We start from the raw sequence: 17464 nt of genomic DNA, 5'->3' as shown, positions 1-17464 counted from the left end.
ATTTCCAAAATTAGCCTCCCCTTTTATGAAAAGTCGTGACTTTATGAAAAGTCGCAACTCTTAAAAAAAGTTGTGGCTTTTCATGAAATGTTGCGAATTTTACGAAGAGTTGCGACTTTTATGAAGAGTTGCAACTTTAGTGAAGAGTTGTGGCTTCTATGTAGGTTGCAACTTTTATAAAAGAAAATGTGACTTTTATGAAAGATTGTGACTTTTACAAAAAGTTGTGACCTTTCCGATAAGACACAATAAGTGTTTATTTATACTACCCTTTGTTGTTTATAAATAGAGTGATTTTCTGTTATTTTAAAACAATGAAAATTCTGCACATCTTCTTCTGCACAATAAATATTCGTGTACTTTTCTCCTGTTGAGTGACTTGTTGACACCATTATTTTTTTATCAATACAGTGGTGAATAGAATCGTTTTGTCCTGAGAGGATCTATTTCCTTTAAACCTCGGGTACTAGAATGAAATAATTTCCTTAAGGGAATAATGTCCATTACCTTGGATTTTTATTTTTTAAACTTTCTATCTTATCGGTGCTTTCAATCGATTAGTAACTTCCAAAAAATAAAGGTTTGTAGTGGGATGATAACTATTGTACTCAACCATAATCAACTGTTTGGGGTAAATGTTGGGTTGGATTTAATGTGCTTTCAATCGATTAGTAACTTCCAAAAAATAAAGGTTTGTAGTGGGATGATAACTATTGTACTCAACCATAATCAACTGTTTGGGGTAAATGTTGGGTTGGATTTAATGAATTACCTCTCAAAGTAGGATAAATCTATATTAATCAAATAGTAAAGAAATTATTATCTCCTTATAAACTTTAGATTAAAAGTCCCAAATTTTTAATCATATTGATCGAAACATAAATAATAAAATATATCTTTTGTCTGTCTAAGTAGTGTCGTTGGATGAGTATGATTTTGAATAAGAGACTTATTATTTGAGCAACATGCGTTATTTCATTGATCTCCAAGAGATGTGTTTTTATATTTTTATTAACTTATCAAGTAAAAAACTAATTTTATAAGAAGTATAATATTTAAATTTTGCACGTTGAGACCTTCAATAGGAGAAAAACTCTTGCAACTAATTAATAAAATGTTTGTATCACTTTTTGAAAATATAAATATAAACAATGAAACAATTACATATCTTTTCTAAAGAGTTTGGTGATGAACAACTATAGTAAAATGAAGAATTAATAATAAAATTCATGAACACTTAGAATCAAATTTTTTTCGTTTTAAGATTAAAAAATATTTTATTTCTTCTTTGGATAAAATATTCGTGATAAGTTGTTGTCGGAATGTAACCTCTTGAAAACACTTGTACTAAAAAATCTTCAGAAGTAGATTATTGACTAAGTAAACAGTTGCGCGATTCTTGTAACTAATTAATAAAATGTTTGTATCACTTTTTGAAAATATAAATACAAAAAATGAAACAATTACATATCTTTTCTAAAAAGTTTGGTGATGAACAACTATAGTAAAATGAAGAATTAATAATAAAATTCATGAACACTTAGAATCAAATTTTTTTCGTTTTAAGATTAAAAAATATTTTATTTCTTCTTTGGATGAAATATTCGTGATAAGTTGTTGTAGGAATGTAACCTCTTAAAAACACTTATACTATAAAATTTTCAGAAGTAGATTATTGTTAAGTATACCATTGCGCGAACCCCGCGTAATTTACCTAGTTATTTATACTCTACAGAAAAGGGCCTAAAATACCCTTAAAGTATTGGAAATGGTACAAAATTACCCTCCATCCATCTATTGGCTCTAAAATACCCTCTCACCCACCTATTGGGTCCAAAATACCCTTGTCATCCACCTTTTGGTTCAAAATTGACCACTTATTTAACGGTTTTATATTTAAACTATTTAAATATTTTTTTAAATATGTGGCGCTCAACTATTTGTTATAATTTAACTTATTAGTATAATTTATAAATCAATCCACTACCCACCCATTACTAATTAAACTCCTCTAAATTAATAAACCCGTCACATTATTAATGCAACAATAGAACAGCTACTGCCAACTGAGTGTTTTTTAAAAAATTTAGGCGAAAATATCTATAGAAGTAAATTATTATACATTCAAGTGTCTAAATAAAAATTATCGATAAACTTAAAAGTATGACTATGTTCATCTTAATAATTTTTACGTCTCAATTATGTGATGTTACTTCATAGGTAACTTTTTTTCAAAATAATATATTAAAGGTTTTAAAACAAATCATAAATATTTATAAAATTATATTTAAAAATAGTGCATGAATTAATTGGGGATGCATTGCTTTTTTACCTTTAATCATAAATTTCTAATTCAATCTTGAAAGAGAATTCTATTGAAAGTATCCTCTTAATTCGATACGGACTCGAATAATTTTGAATGTCATTTTCAGGAATCTATAATTTCGTCGTGTTTTAGTAGTGTTATAACGATTTTGATATTATAATTGGATTACTAATTCGGTGGGGTTTAGTTAGTAATGAGTGGGTAGTGATTTGATTTATAAATTATATTAATAAATCAAATTGTAATCAATAGTCGAACGTCAAGTATTTTAATAAAATATATAAAAAGTTTAATTTTAATTTTGAACCCAAAGATGTCAAAGTTGGATGAGAAGGATATTTTAGAGCCAACAAATAAATGAAAAGCGCATATTGAAGTTAATAAATGGATGAATGATAATTTTATATCATTTTTAATACTACAAGTATTTTAGGCTTTTACTTATATTCTATTTAGTATAAGGACTAGGCTAGAGGTTGAGCGAGGGATATTTTGGTCCTTCAATCTCAGAGTTCGTTCTGCCATTGCTTCTTACGGTGCTCTCACAATTAGTAATCATCGCCATCGCCTTAATCAGATTTGTTTGGTTTGTCTCTTTTTATCTCTTTCCGTCTATGTATGTATATGTATATTTACTGTTTCTGTGGATGCTTGCGATTCGGAGTGTGTGTTCATATTTAAGCGAACTGAATTTGAGATATGTAATTTTGAGGTTTTGAGCCGCCCTTGAAGAAACTTCAATTTTCTCTTGTGTTGGTTGAATCCACCAACTGAGGTAGTTTGAATCGAACTGGCTATGATTCGACTTCTTAGTTATGATCATAGAATCAATCAATTGTAACGGGAAGAGTTTGAATTGAACTGGATATGACATCCATGGAAGAACATCTGAATGTTTATGTATTTCATTATCTTATAGGATATCTTGGGTAAATTATTTTGTTATGTTGATGAATTCAATCTTCTTTCTAACTGAGATAGTGAGTGACCACAAAGTTCTATTCTCGATCTACATCTCAACTTCTCTATTCTTATTATTTTGATGTTTGCTGTAGAATTCCAAAAAGGCGCGATGGCTGGGCATGATAACTCGAACGGATCTACAGAAAAGTCGACCAGTGGTATGGATGATTTGCCCACTTTCAATGCTGAGAATATGCAAAACAACATGAAAGTTATTCTTTACAGGTTGGTTTGAGTTTGACACCATATTTAGGTGGACTGAAATTATAGTTCCTTGATGATTTTGGATAGTAACAATTTAGCTGATTTTTCTTATAAAGTCTGGATGTAGGTTGATACAGACTATCGATGTGAATTTCATCCTCAATTATGTGACACTGATGTTAGCCCAACTGAACAACTGGTTGAAATTAGGGATTATATACTCATGTAGCTTTAACTCCTTCACTGAGGCATCATTTCGGTGGAACGTCACTAGGATATAGAATAAAGAATATGGTATAAGTTTAATTAGATAACTTACCTCATTAAGTAGCCTCAGTCTAGCTTCTTTACATCTGTGGGATTACACTTCTACATTGGTATGATTAGTATGTATTTTGGCCAATTGGGTTGCAGTCCTTGATTTCTTCCTATCTTCCTTTCACCCAAGACTATTACTCCTTGCCCTTAAACAGAAAGTGTGTTTGCCCTTGGTACAGTTGTATGCTTGCCTGTAATTGCTAGAGGAGATACGTATAGTCCTATATCCGTTTTTTATCTCTGTAAAGTCCTACAAGTACCTCAATCACCAATTAAACAAACTAATGCCCTAAACCAAGAACTGCAGATTGTAATCATATTAATGGCGAATTTAACCTTTTAAACTTACAATTAATGAATTAGTTGTAGTTTTGAATAATTTCTTTTTGATCAGTAAAGTAATAGCTTTTTGAGTAATTGAACAGTTAATACCTGTTTCCAATGCTAGCGGAAGTCCTGGGACTACCCTTGTCATTTTGCCTCTACAGCAAAGCAACCCCAAGCTCCATAAACTTATCTAAAAAAAGGAAAAATAAACAAATAAATCTGAGCTCTGTGTTGCAACTGTCGACAAAGAAATGTAATACTTGATCACAGAGTTGGAGCAGAAGGATAAATAAAAATATGATTGAGACAGGCAATCAATCATATATTAACAAGAAAATGGGTTCTTTTCGTCTTTCTAAGCTAGTAGATTTTCTTCCTTGTCATTGGATATCTCCATTTACATTGAGCATTCTGTTGTTCAGCCGCACATTCATGGCAATCATTGGTGGTGTCATTGCCGGCATTCTGGGACTTACTAGCTTGACAGGATTTATATTTTATTTCCTTGTCATGGCAATAACTTCAGTTGCACTCACGGCAAAGGCCAAGTTTTCAATCCACTCCTACTTTGACAGCTGGAACAGAGTCTTGCTTGATGGATTTTTTGGCGGTCTTATGGTAACTTCTTTACATTCATAATAAGATCTCTTCTTCATACGTTCTTTATTTATTCTGACCCTTCATCTAGAAATAATTCATCTCCCTGCTCAATCACCTGCACAAGGTTAAAAGGATAGAATATTATAAAACAATTACTTCCGTTCAAAATCATACCCCCTCCATTTCAATTTGTTAGTCCTATCCTTTTTAGTATGTTTCAACAAGAATATCTCTTTCCTTCTTTGGTAACTCTTTAACATTAACTTTCCGCATGGCATATTTAAGACCAGAAGATTAAAGGGCACTTTGTTACATTTGACTATCTTTAATTTAAGACCACAAGATTTGAAAGTCTTCTTTATTTTCTTAAACTCCTTGCCAAGTCAAAACATGACAAATAAATTAAAACGGAGGGAGTGATATTTTTTTGAACCCCTGATTAATTTGTCTACCCTGCCTCGCTTTTTCTGCCTGTTTCTTTAATACCCTTATGGAAGTTTATTCTCAATTCATTTTCCAGTTATGAATTCTTTTCATATCATCTTAACTTTCTTTATTCAAATTTCTCTTTAAGTTACTTAATTATTGGAACTTATTATCAATGTAGGTGAGATTTTGTTGATCAGAATCATGTTTGTCAGTATTCCTGTGGATCTTCTTGATTAATTTTAGGGTGATGGGTTTGTTTTTAGGTCTTTTTTTTTGGCAACTAATAAAGAAATAGGTTTCCTGGCTATCTGTGGACAAGGGGTTGATTTCTAGGTGTTTGTAGCCTATGAACTACCTTTTAGTTTTGATATAGTATCCAACATAACAGTTCCACTGCTTGATTGCTGAGAGGAATTTACTATCACTACATTATGATTTCAAGTTGTTAATCTAGCTTTCTACCCTTAATTTGACACTTAACTGACATTGTTTCTTTTCTTTGCAGTCATTTGTGCTCTTCTGGACGTATCCTTGTCTGTTGTAGTCTTATGAAAGATAGACTTGTGCATTTTTTCCCTCCCTAAATAAAACTATCTGAACTATTTTGTCCTCTTCCCCTGTCCCAAGAAGTATGTCTGTTGTCAATTTCTTCAAGTTTTACTATCATAGCAACAAGATAGGAATGAATGTACAGATATCATCAGGTTAAGAGTAGCTGTCAACATATTATCCTCTCTCCTAAACTAACTGCTTTTGTTGAGGAAAAAATTGTTTGGATCAAAAACATGTATGCATAATTGTAAGATTTTTGGAAGTGTTTTAAGTGTTCTCGATCCTTTTTGTTTTCTTTTAAGAGAAGACTTCTCAACTCAAAAAGGTGACAGTTCCTCCGGGAAAAAGTTCTGAAAAACTTAACAAAAACAAGTTTTTAAAAATCTTTTTCAGAGATAAATTAGCAGAATCAGTCCCAATATTTTCCTTGCATATCTTGTGTGATTTCTATGTACATCTACATATCATAACTTGCATTTGTGTTTTATCCTATAATACATTCCTATAATTCCTTAACACACGAAAGATTTGCATATGACATTGTGCATATATTCTGAGGATCCTGTGTGAGATGAAGACCTTACGTGCACATCAAGAAGATGCTAGACATTTTCAAGTTCAATGTAGTGGTATTCAAAGTTTGCACTCATGACATTTCCTTTCTTTTAAGCTTGCTGGAGATTATTATCGCAGAACAAATCACTGGTTCAAATTTTTGAGTTGGGAGTAGTTGAGAACATTTTGATCTTGACCAAAGATTTTTGTTGGGTGACTTATATTTTTGAGTTTAAAAGCTTGAGTAATTGTACAAGCAGTTAACGCAATTCAAACCACTGTTGAATGATATAGATGAGCCTAATCTAATTATTCAGGTTTTAAGTTCTTGCAGTTGAGCCTTTTACTTGATACAAGTTATACGTTCCGACTTTAGGTTGGCTTTGCCTTGCAGTACAGGCTTTGAAACTGCTCCACCTTGATTTTCAGCAGAATGCAATTTATACGTCCCTGTTTGTTCTTTCGTTGTTGATGCCAATGCGTTTTGGAATATACAAAACGGAAGTGTGCAGTTTACTAGGTGACATGCCTGGGAAGCAGCAAGTAAGGCAAGATGGTTTCTGCAGAAATACAAGCTTTTTTTATGGGATGAAATGACAATTTCCTTTCAAATATATTACTCAGGTAGAACAATATAGATAAGTAAATTGGTATATCGGCCTCGCAGTTAGAAGGTCTACATTACAAAATGTGAAAAATACAAACTGCACAATCCAAAAGTTGAGTTTAAGAGCCAGACTGTATATACAAAGAATCCTAAACTAAGAACTATAATCCAGTTGAGTATCTCTCTCTGTTTAATTATGTAAACAAGAAACAATAGCCAGTTGTAGTTGGCTCACAAATTGTATCTGCCTTCATATAATGTACGTTACCCATTTACACCTGTAAATTAGAAACAAACTCATTAGAAAGATTGATTTTCTTTCAATTCAAAGATGAGAGAAAGTAACTTCCACTTTTCACTAGATAGATGTCAACTTGGAATTTTCTATAACCATACATTTGCTTTCTCTTTGAGATTTCTGATCATTCTTAAAGAAACACTTGAGAAACGAAAAAGCTGAAGCAAACACTAAAGAGAATGACTTACCAGCATCTGAGGTACCCTTAGAAATACTGAGGACAAGACATATAGAAGACCTGATACAACTAAAGCCGCAACTATGTTGTAGCCAAGACGTTTATCCTCTTTCATGGGAATAAACGTGGATTTCAAAGTGTTTGTCAATTCAAATAATCTGTGAGAAACCTGCACATATATAAAGAAACAGGAAACTGATTTGTTGTGTTTCATTCTTTCTCCTCACGGAAGGCAGTGAACAAGATATTAATCTACTTACTGCAACATATATGGCAGTGGTAAGCATGAAGTTCATCAATGGGTAGCCGGGGATCAAACACAGCAACTTTTTAGGCTGTCCGTCTGGCACACCAGATCTGCATTTATTTACCTCTATGTTAAATGTACACATTTGTTGATAGTCACAATTCATCTTTTTTAAAAGAGAAACAGAACTAACTATGATTTCTTTGTTTTCATAGAATCACATTGTAATTAGTGGTCAGTACGCCAAAACGTTAAGCCAACTCCAGCATTCCGAGGTGACATATACCTATTATAATATCTTTTTTCATAACCAGCTCAAAGTGAATTACTAATAAGATCATAGTTTGAGGAACATCACATAATAAACAGCCAAAGTGAAACTTCCATTAGTCTTCCGATGGCATTATACACATATCAGAGAAAGGAATAAGTATCACGAATCAATAAGAACTAGTGAAGCATACTATCTTAAAAATCATGTAATGGATGTGCAAGAAACAAATTAACCTTTAATTCATCTCTCATACCTTAACCATATATGGATTTGCGATATATAAGTCTCCAAAGTGATCTTCCCAAGCCATCTGCAGGTCAACAAAGCAATAAGTGATCTGTCTTGAAGTAATAAACCAAAATCCAATATCTAGTGTCTATTTATATATGTCTGTCATGAATTTACCGGCTTTCAATGCCTTTACTTGAACTCAAGCATATGAAAAATGAATTGTAAAAAAGAACTTCTAATGCAAATTTACTTACGCAAAAAGGGTTAACGTGTAGCTACGAAAATATTGGGTAACATTCCGCAAGGATATGTAGACACTGTTAGATAAGAACAGCAAAATTTACATTAGAAGGGAACACGCAAGACATTATTCACTAGTGGAAGTAGAAACACCCAAATAACTAAGCAATCAAGTAAAGGGGAAAAAAGACATACGTTATCGGTATCCAAGATGTGTAAGGGTGATATTTGTTATATGTCTCCTTCGGAAGCTTGTATATGTACTCATACCAAAGATATCCCATCTGACATTTGTATGGTAAGTAAACAAGGGAGAGAAGTTTGAAAAATTCAGACAGCGGAAAAAGAGAGGAGGTACCGTGAGTGACATTATGGCAACAGCTGCTTTTATTGATATCCTACGTTTCACTTCAGTTTCCTCAAGTTTCTCCATCCATTTCTCTACCTGACATATGAAACTTGGATTATTTATCAACTAACATTGTTAAGGAAAGGAGATGAAATTTCAGAAAAGGATAACGGACAACATCCTCAGCTCTGCTCTGACAGTCGCAAAAGTTCATAAGTGGACTGAATGACAGGTAAAAATTGATAAAGCTCTCAATGAAAACCTACTGTTGGATGGTAGTATGCATATATCATCCCAATTATCCAGATGTAACGATCAAGGCCTGAACGGAATTCCCATTCATGCAAGAGAGACTGCTTTGGTTTTGAAGGATCAGGGTCAGCATATCCTAAAATACATACATACACACAGGTGTTAGTAACCAGTCGTGACTGCTAAGAAAAAAAAAGATTCAAGGTACGAACCAAGGAAGAAAGTAAATGGGCTCCAAACCACTTCAAAGACTCCTGGAACTTCCCACATCAGAATAACAAACAAGAAGCAGACAATGAATTTAACGGCAATAATTGTCCCATTTTCATTGTATTTGTTGAATATACCAAGGGCCCCATAAACCATCAGTGTAAAAAGAGTGTGCATGGGGCATATATAGTACAACATGTAATTGTTGTTAAGGATAACACAGCTAAAGAATACCAAGAAGTTAAGCCTCCACATCATCTGTCCATCAAAGACTAGATCTTTCAGAAGCACTGCCAATTAAGGAAAATTCAATACAAAAGATCTGCAAAGTCAATGGGCAGATACTACCTGAGCGAATCTTGCAATGCTGAAATCCTTGCGGATGTAGTAGTAAGAGAAGTTCCCGAACCCAGTCATCCATACGTATGCAGCTATAAAAACTCGTATAGCATTGTAAATTTCTGTGGCAGCAAAGTAGTGATACATTAAAAATAACACCTGTCACAAGAAATTAAATTGTGAGAATCCAGAAGTGTATGGCGGATGCAACAGAAACTTGTAGACAGAAAATAAACTGCCAGATGTTTATGAGAAGGATACCTTCACCGACTCCAAGTTATTCAAAAGAATGCCTGGTTCTCCAATGACACAGGAAACAAGTATTTTTAAGATGCAAAGGGAATTGGTTTATTTTTAAATTATGCCATAATTTTTTTCTGATATAAGTTATGCCATCATAAATACTTCAGATGGCTCCGGTGTTTCCTTACTCAAACAAGCCCCCCTTGGAGAAGCACTTTGTTCATGCGCGGACATCCTATTCTCTCCTAGTGCCTACAGCCCTACACTAGTACCCTTATTTTCTTTCCACCTTTTTCGTGGGAGCTCACATACTCACAGGGGGAAAGCATGTCCAAGTTTTGTCGTTGTGTAGGCCATTTACTATTATCCAATAGTTTCCAATCCCATACTAGTATCATGAGGAGATTCATTATTCACAACAATAGGTGAAAGATAAAGGTACAACATAAAGTCAGTTCATGCCAACATATGCAGGAAAAATCAGGAGACAAGAAATCATAGATTATCAGCTAGTGAATACTTCACGAGATGAGTTACCTGCATCCATCCTTTCCATTCTTCAGTTTGATGCCGATTCAAATACATTATAGATTTTCCGGAGAAAGGAGACTTATCATGGTGGATCTTAAAAGAAGTGATTGCTGAGACAATGATGAGAAGGAAGTATAGGAAGATGAAAAGATCACGATTGTAGCTCTGTGAAGACAACCAAAAGAAGAGGCAAAAGCTAGTTAGAACCAAGCAACTGCATATAACCAGTTTCCGGCACATAAATGATCATTAAAGGCTAGAACCTTGGAATCTATCCGAAGTTGCAAATGATCTCCAACTAATTAAAAAATACACAAAATAGAGCTAAGGATTTTTGATCAGTTGTACTTGCTTCTTAATTTTGAAGGAATGTACTCGTTATCCTTGAGTTTGTGTCTCCACATTGTCAAAGGATCTAGAGATGCTTCATCCAGATATAGCACAGAACATGGGCCAACTTAGTTTTTATGCATATTATTGTAAGCACAATAACAGGGTGCTCCAGTGTTGTAACAGTATTCAGGAGAAAAACATCAACTTTTCCATCCTAATACTGAAAAATACGTGCCCTTAAAAGTCAATCTGTAGCAAAAGAGGAAACAGAAAAAAAAACAAAAAAAAAAAAACAAAGAGCTGCGACAGATAAAAAAGGATAGAAGAAAGAAAGGTTCTTCTATCCCAGCTAAATTAGTCAATTGTCCATATGCTGCACAGTTAAACTTCTCCCCATGCTTTTACCCCAAAAGGAATGTTCCAATATTTCTTCGGTTAATAATTATAAACAATGTCAATGGCTCATGAAGAAAACACAAAGACAAAGAAAAGGTTTAACGTACCTTTTTTGATTCACCAAACAGATTTGTACGGTCAGATATGTAAAAGTAAATCAAAAGGGTACCAAACTCTGATCTGTAGATAAATGGGGGAGATGAAAAACAACAAGTTTAGCCATAGTCTTCAGGAACTTAAGTCTTCAAATAATTAAAGGCCACTTACATTGCTCTCAGAGTTAATCGATTTTCAAGCAAGAAAGTTTCATCCATCAAGAAAAACCTGAGGTGTTTACCTTACATGAGTTCCATGAACTGGCATTTCATCTGATTAGAGTAAATATAGAGTTTCAAACCTAGTAAACTGAGATGTCACAGATGAACTTCTGATTCTAGGCGATGTTGATTGAAGACCACCTCCTTCCAATAGGACAGCTCTATCATCTTCTTTGACTGCTTCATCTCCCAACTCAACCAAGTTGATATCAGAATGCCTACTGCAATATGTAAGAGGAACTCACCAGAATAAATTAGACTGAAGATGAAAGCCCACGCTTGACCAAGACAAGCATCACCGATTTGAGGTACAGTAAAGATATACACACTTAATTTTTTTTAGAAAAACATATATTCATGAAGAACCTACCACCTTAACTCACTAATTCTAGGAGATAAGATAGGAAAATATGAATGGCCAGATGAATGAACATACCACGGACTAAGAAAGGAATCACATTACACTTAGATATCAAGGAACTGGAAAATTATTATTCTCACATCTTATGGCACTTATCAGTTACCATCATATCTGATCTGATATTAAAATGACGCTCTTTGTAGAGAGACAAAAGCACACAAATGAATGCTCCCTAATGTATAGTTTTGCAGAGGAAGCATCAACAACAATAACACAAGAAATAGTAACAATAACAACAACAACAACCCTAATAAGAAGTATATTTCTTTATAAGGGGAATTAATAAAGAGCTATTATATAGTCGAGAAATTTTTAAATATATTGCTATCGCCATATAACAATTTAATCCGAAGAGTTTAAATCCACTTACACTTTGGATGATGCTGAATTTTTCTTATACTCTAAATACTCTGAATATAACCAAGCAGCACATATCGGCACAATTCCAAGAAAAAATGACACCTGCAATTCATTTAGGGGAAGTTACGTTTGATATATCAATCATCCATTGTCCAAAATCATATGTTGCTCGGACTCTTCAAAAATTTCGACGAGTGCGTGTCGGGTTCTTCAAAAGTAGTACATATATTCTTGAAGAATTTGACACAGGTGCAGCATCATTTTTGAAGAGTCGGAGTAACATAGCCAAAATCAATTCATTGAAACCTAGAACTACAAACACATGATCACCTGGCAAAGATCATGTAAACCACCTTCTAACTATAAAATTCTAGGACAATGCTATGACATTTGAAACGAAGAAGGCGGAACAAGACTTCAAATCTCAAAAACCCCAGTAAACATGGAACTTCAATACAACCAAAGGAAGATCCAACCAAAGAAATAAAAGCCCAATTTAAAAATATAATCAGAAAGGAGTCACACATTAGAACATCGAAAATGCCACTTACCCAAAAGCATTGAACATACTATAATGATGGTGGAGTGGGAGTAACCCCTTAAAAGATCAAGTTAAACTTTAAGTTCAGCGAAAAGATAATCAAGTGGTGTTATGAACCAAGTTCAGCCTAACGTGGATACCAAGGTCACACATGTAGTTTTTGGGTTGACAAGAGTCATTGGGCTGAGAACGAGCAATAGGGCCAGGTTAATTTGGGATTCGCGGTTCCATTAAAAAGGGCAGTGACATATAATTTAGGGATTATGCAAATTGTTAAGAAAAGAGTTTGATTCCTCTCATCTCCGTTCTTAGTCTAAGCTTCTCACCCCCTTCTATCCATCTCAGTAATTTCTGATCTTCTTCCCCTTTGATTACATTCTCAGTTCCATTTTAAGGATAGCTAGTGGTTACTTTCCATTTCTCAATTGTATTTTGTGTGGTAACTTGAGTTGTTACAAGTGGGAAGTTATGGAAGAAATGCAGCTTAGTAAAACAAGTCCACTCAGTGCAAGATTTATGTAATAGAGTGAACAAACACGTCTGAATTTAATCATAAGATAGCATTTGAACCAAATCCCAGAGTCCAATAGAAGTATGTTATTGAACAAGTAAATTCTATGACCGATAACCATGAAAGCAGCATTCAGCAATAGAATACCCAACTTGATAAACAATTAGCAAACAGTGGAAGCAAATATTTGAAGTTCATACAAAACGCACTACTCCATAGTATAAAACCCCCACACTAATAAAAATGGATCAAAATGGGAACCAAAATAGACTAACCTGACCAGGTGAAAGAGGGCCGTAGATTAGCATTCTCACAATTCAATTATTATTATTAGAAGAAAGAAAGAAGAGAAATCATGAATAGATGTAATTATAAATCTTTTGTGTTTTTGCTATTTATTATACTCTGCTCTTAAATGGTTGGGAGGGTGAACGCTTACAAACAAAATAAATAAAAAATGGTTAGAAAGCTAACCTTCCGCCTTTAATGTTTGGGTTATTTCATAAACACATTTTAAGCTAATCAAAAACACTAATGCTTAATTATCTATCTCTCTATCTATATATATATATACATCTATATGTTTCAGTTACCACATTGAAATAATTTTATTTAATGAGCAGGACTTTTAAATATATAAATTTTTTATTTGAATTGTCGGTTAAAACTCAAAAAAAAAATTAAATTATAATACGTAAAGTAAATTAAATAAATCTTTTTAAATATATATCATTTAATATAAAAAGAATATTCATGTAGATGAATAAGTAGAGTGAATTGCAGGTGCTACCGACACTCAATTAATTTGATTGCAAGATCATGCACCTTAAAGACGTGAGATTTTAATTATAGCAAAAACTAGCGTCCTTTTCTGTCACTGTTCACATACTGCAATATTACTTTAAAAAAAAATTTATGACTATTTTAAGTTACTATTAATTATTGTCATTTACACCATTTTATATTTTAAGTAGTATAAAATTATTTTTATGTCTTTAGTCATTTATTTCATTTTATGTAGTACATATCAAATTTAAAAAGTCAATCAAATATGTTATGGGTCTAATATATATTATTTTTCTATTCCAATTTTTATGACATCTATATAATTTCAAAAATCAAAAAAATAAAATTTTTAAATTTATAATACTTTCAACATACAAAAATATAAATTATTGCAATTTTATTTACTTTCTTTAATTTAATTTATGTGGCATAAATAAAATTTAAATAGTCGGTGATATTTTATTTGATTGTAAATTTGTATATGTTTTATAAAAATATTGTAAGTTGTTAATCATTGTATTTGTGATATTTTATATGTAATTTCTAAATATATAAGTTAATATAGGTTCTTTTTTGATAACTCAATACCTAAATAACAAAAGTGCCCTTTAATGCAATTTTTATTTCAAGAAAGCAAAAAGAAATTATTCTCGATATGGCGCATGATAGTAACCCAAGGGCCAGGCGTACGTAGTGAAACTCCGTAGTACCGACATGACAAATAGATGGCAAAGGAAGGCAGTGGATAAAATTTAGCAATCGAATATAAGTTAACTGTGATCCATCGAAGAAGACCAGAGAAGTTGATGATGTCGATTATATAGCAAGAGATTAACCATCGCTTGAAAATTGGTTTTCACACTTTACTTCTTGATTTCCTTCATTGTGAATAGTGGTGGCAAATGGGTGGGTTGGATCAAATGTGGGCGGGTTGAAAATGGGTAAACATAAAATGGGTAATCATTCAATCCGTCCATATTTGTTATGGGTAAAAATGAGTTGGGTAATAAATGGGTTGAAAATGGGTAAAAATACTAATTTATCCATATTTTACCCATATTTAATGAATAAATAGTTCTTTACTTAAGAATTCAATATGGAGAAAATATTTTTAGTCTTTTTTTTTTATGAAATCTGTTGAAAAATGAAAATGCTTCATTTAGTTTTATTTTATAATAAAAGTATAAAAAAAAACACTTTAAAAGAAATTTCGGGGTTGTGGAGGGGGGGATCCAGGGTAGGGTGAAAAAAAATTGAAGTTTAAAATATTTTTTAAACAGACTCAATATTTTTGAAGGATGAGGGTTGGTTGGGGGTAGGGGTGGGGTGGGGATGATGGTTAGGGTGGGTCCAGGATAGGGTGAAAAAATAAATATTTGAAGTTGGATTTTTTTAAACAAACTTAATTTTTTTGGATGGAGGTGGGGGTGATGAGGGGACGATGGAGATGAAAAAACGAGATTTTGAAGTTGAAAACATTATTTAATATAAACTTAAATTTTTATTTTTTTGCGTTGGGGGGTGAAAGGGCTGGTGTGGGGTCAGTTGGAGGGGGGATCGAGGGTAGGGGTGAAAAAAATGAAATTTTGAAGTTCAAAATATTTTTTAAAAATAAGCTTTAATTTTTCTTTTTGAGAAGCGGGGGGTGGAGGTCGAGAGTTGAAATATTAATAGGGACCCGTACATGAAAGTTTTGAAAATTCGCTTTTAAAACTTGGTAACAGAAGATTTTTTGAAAATTTGGAGAAAACTTGCAATACTCATATTTGACCCGTAGTTTATCCATAATATACTCATATTTTAATGGGTAAAATATGGATATAATTTCAAATATTATTCATATTTAAAATCACTCTTTCAACCCATATTTGAAGGGCTATTTGGACGGATCAGTGAAAATGGGCTTAAATTGTCAACACTAATTGTGAACTTCATAGACGCACACATTGACATTCATGAATTCTTTATTGTAATTTTTGGGCAAACATTTGCTCTGTCTCTTGGGTTTCTGCTTGTCCATTCCTTTGCAAGGATCATAAATGTCATATCTTTTTCGGTAGAGGACATACTTAACTCCATATCATGTTTAACATTTGAATGCGTACGTTAAATGACTGAATAAAGTTTTTCTATTTTAGCATAGATGAAAGAAAAGTAGGACAATAAGCTTATGTTGGTTAATTACAATGTGAAAGTAATCAAGATGAGGATGTCTTGTACCAGTTAGGCGATATGGAAGATTTGGAGTCATTTATGGTACCTCAAAGGCTGGGTATTTTAATGTACAATGGAGTATCATAAATGAAGAAGTTAACACAATGTTATTATGATATGATTAAAGAGATTGATTGAAGTAAGCGTTACAGATTATTTGAGGCGACAAGTTCGACATTTCAACATGAGTACTATGAGTAATAATCTTATCATAATTTGTGTCTTATAACTTTTATGATTTATAAAGTGAATAATTTATCGAAAGAGTTCAACATTTTACTTGAAAAATTAATATTTTGACATATGTTTTTGGTTAAAATTTCATAAAGTATGATTCGATAAGATCTTAAATGTCTTTAAAAAAATTGAAATATTTTTACTGATTATAAAAAAGTATAAATGAGAATAGACCTTGACGAATCCTATAGCTAATAGCAGGTTCGTTAGACCTGATATATCTTGTAGTTACATATTACCTCTATAGGCTTTGCTAGTGGAAAGATAAAACTAACATACTTTTATCGGCATCCCTTGAGTAGGGATCTACCGAATGACTGTTTAACTCATCTATGAGGAGTTCACTGTCATTGGTCACTTCTTAAAGAAGAAGGTCAAACTATTACATGATTCATCCTTGAAAACCTCCCAAATATGAGATTTGCTATGAATTTTTTTCTAAGTTTATTACTAAAAATTCACATTGATTTTGCTTATATTAGACAAATAAGATTGATTATTGTTATCATTTCTGAAAGGGCACATTGATTCATCATTTTTATTATCATACTAACATATTTTTTGACTTATCCCTCATTAAAGTGATTTTGGTTTAGTTTTATTACTTGTTGAGCTTACGTCTTTACAAAGAACTCAAGTGGTATTGACAAGCATTTCATTAAGTAGAGAGTGTGATTTGGTAGCATCTAGTAGCCCTACGTTGCTTCACTCGATAAGAGATTTATTAAATTGTTATTTTTTCTATTTTATAATCTTAGAGTCGTCATATTTGTCAATCATTTATTAGAGTTGTCATTATTCCTTCATGTTGTAGTCGAATGACTAATCCTAAACTTTTCTTAATTGGAGAAAAATTGTAAAATCTAATTGGATCGTAACATTGTGAGACATTGCTCTATGAATAAAGACACTTCGAACAATATAAAATCTAATATCGAATTTTGAAAAATTGAAACTCTAACTCAAATACATAGTGGTGAAATTTTCCAAATACATTTGAATATTAGCAAAAAACTAAACAAATCTTACTTTTTTGTATATTGCTAATCATCCAGAATTAGTTATTGCTTTAGTA

The 17464-nt window shown here is 32.5% G+C and overlaps 2 protein-coding genes across 5 annotated transcripts; one reads left to right on the top strand and one right to left on the bottom strand.

Annotated features, from left to right (window-relative positions):
- The first annotated feature begins 2743 nt into the window (after positions 1-2743).
- LOC101268716 (uncharacterized) lies at positions 2744-6601 on the top strand. Of its 3 annotated transcripts, none has more exons than XM_004228976.5 (5): positions 2744-2912; positions 3382-3514; positions 4561-4756; positions 5673-5692; positions 6246-6601. In XM_004228976.5, exons 2-5 carry the CDS (start codon positions 3399-3401, stop codon positions 6274-6276), a joined length of 363 nt encoding a protein of 120 aa, XP_004229024.1. In that variant the 5' UTR covers positions 2744-2912; positions 3382-3398; the 3' UTR covers positions 6277-6601. The 3 variants fall into 3 exon arrangements, with proteins under 3 accessions (XP_004229024.1, XP_010319134.1, XP_010319140.1); XM_010320832.4 differs by having other exon boundaries at positions 2887-3101; XM_010320838.4 differs by having other exon boundaries at positions 2887-3255.
- A 249-nt stretch (positions 6602-6850) lies between these two features.
- LOC101268423 (protein REDUCED WALL ACETYLATION 2) lies at positions 6851-13756 on the bottom strand. Of its 2 annotated transcripts, none has more exons than XM_069298034.1 (16): positions 13627-13756; positions 12111-12202; positions 11400-11540; positions 11270-11326; positions 11110-11182; positions 10280-10438; positions 9509-9658; positions 9163-9418; positions 8965-9086; positions 8708-8794; positions 8545-8633; positions 8364-8426; positions 8132-8188; positions 7618-7714; positions 7368-7526; positions 6851-7159 (listed from the first exon to the last, which is right to left on the bottom strand). In XM_069298034.1, the coding sequence occupies exons 4-16, from the start codon at positions 11314-11316 to the stop codon at positions 7154-7156; spliced, it is 1365 nt and encodes a 454-aa protein (XP_069154135.1). In that variant the 5' UTR covers positions 11317-11326; positions 11400-11540; positions 12111-12202; positions 13627-13756; the 3' UTR covers positions 6851-7153. The 2 variants fall into 2 exon arrangements, with proteins under 2 accessions (XP_069154135.1, XP_004229023.1); XM_004228975.5 differs by lacking the exon at positions 13627-13756 and adding an exon at positions 13428-13599.
- Positions 13757-17464: the final 3708 nt, after the last annotated feature.

This window comes from Solanum lycopersicum, chromosome 1 (genome assembly GCF_036512215.1).
Source record: "Solanum lycopersicum chromosome 1, SLM_r2.1".
NCBI lineage: Eukaryota > Viridiplantae > Streptophyta > Magnoliopsida > Solanales > Solanaceae > Solanum > Solanum lycopersicum.
Note: the sequence above shows the minus strand (reverse complement) of the source record. Positions and strands in the feature narration are given on the sequence as shown.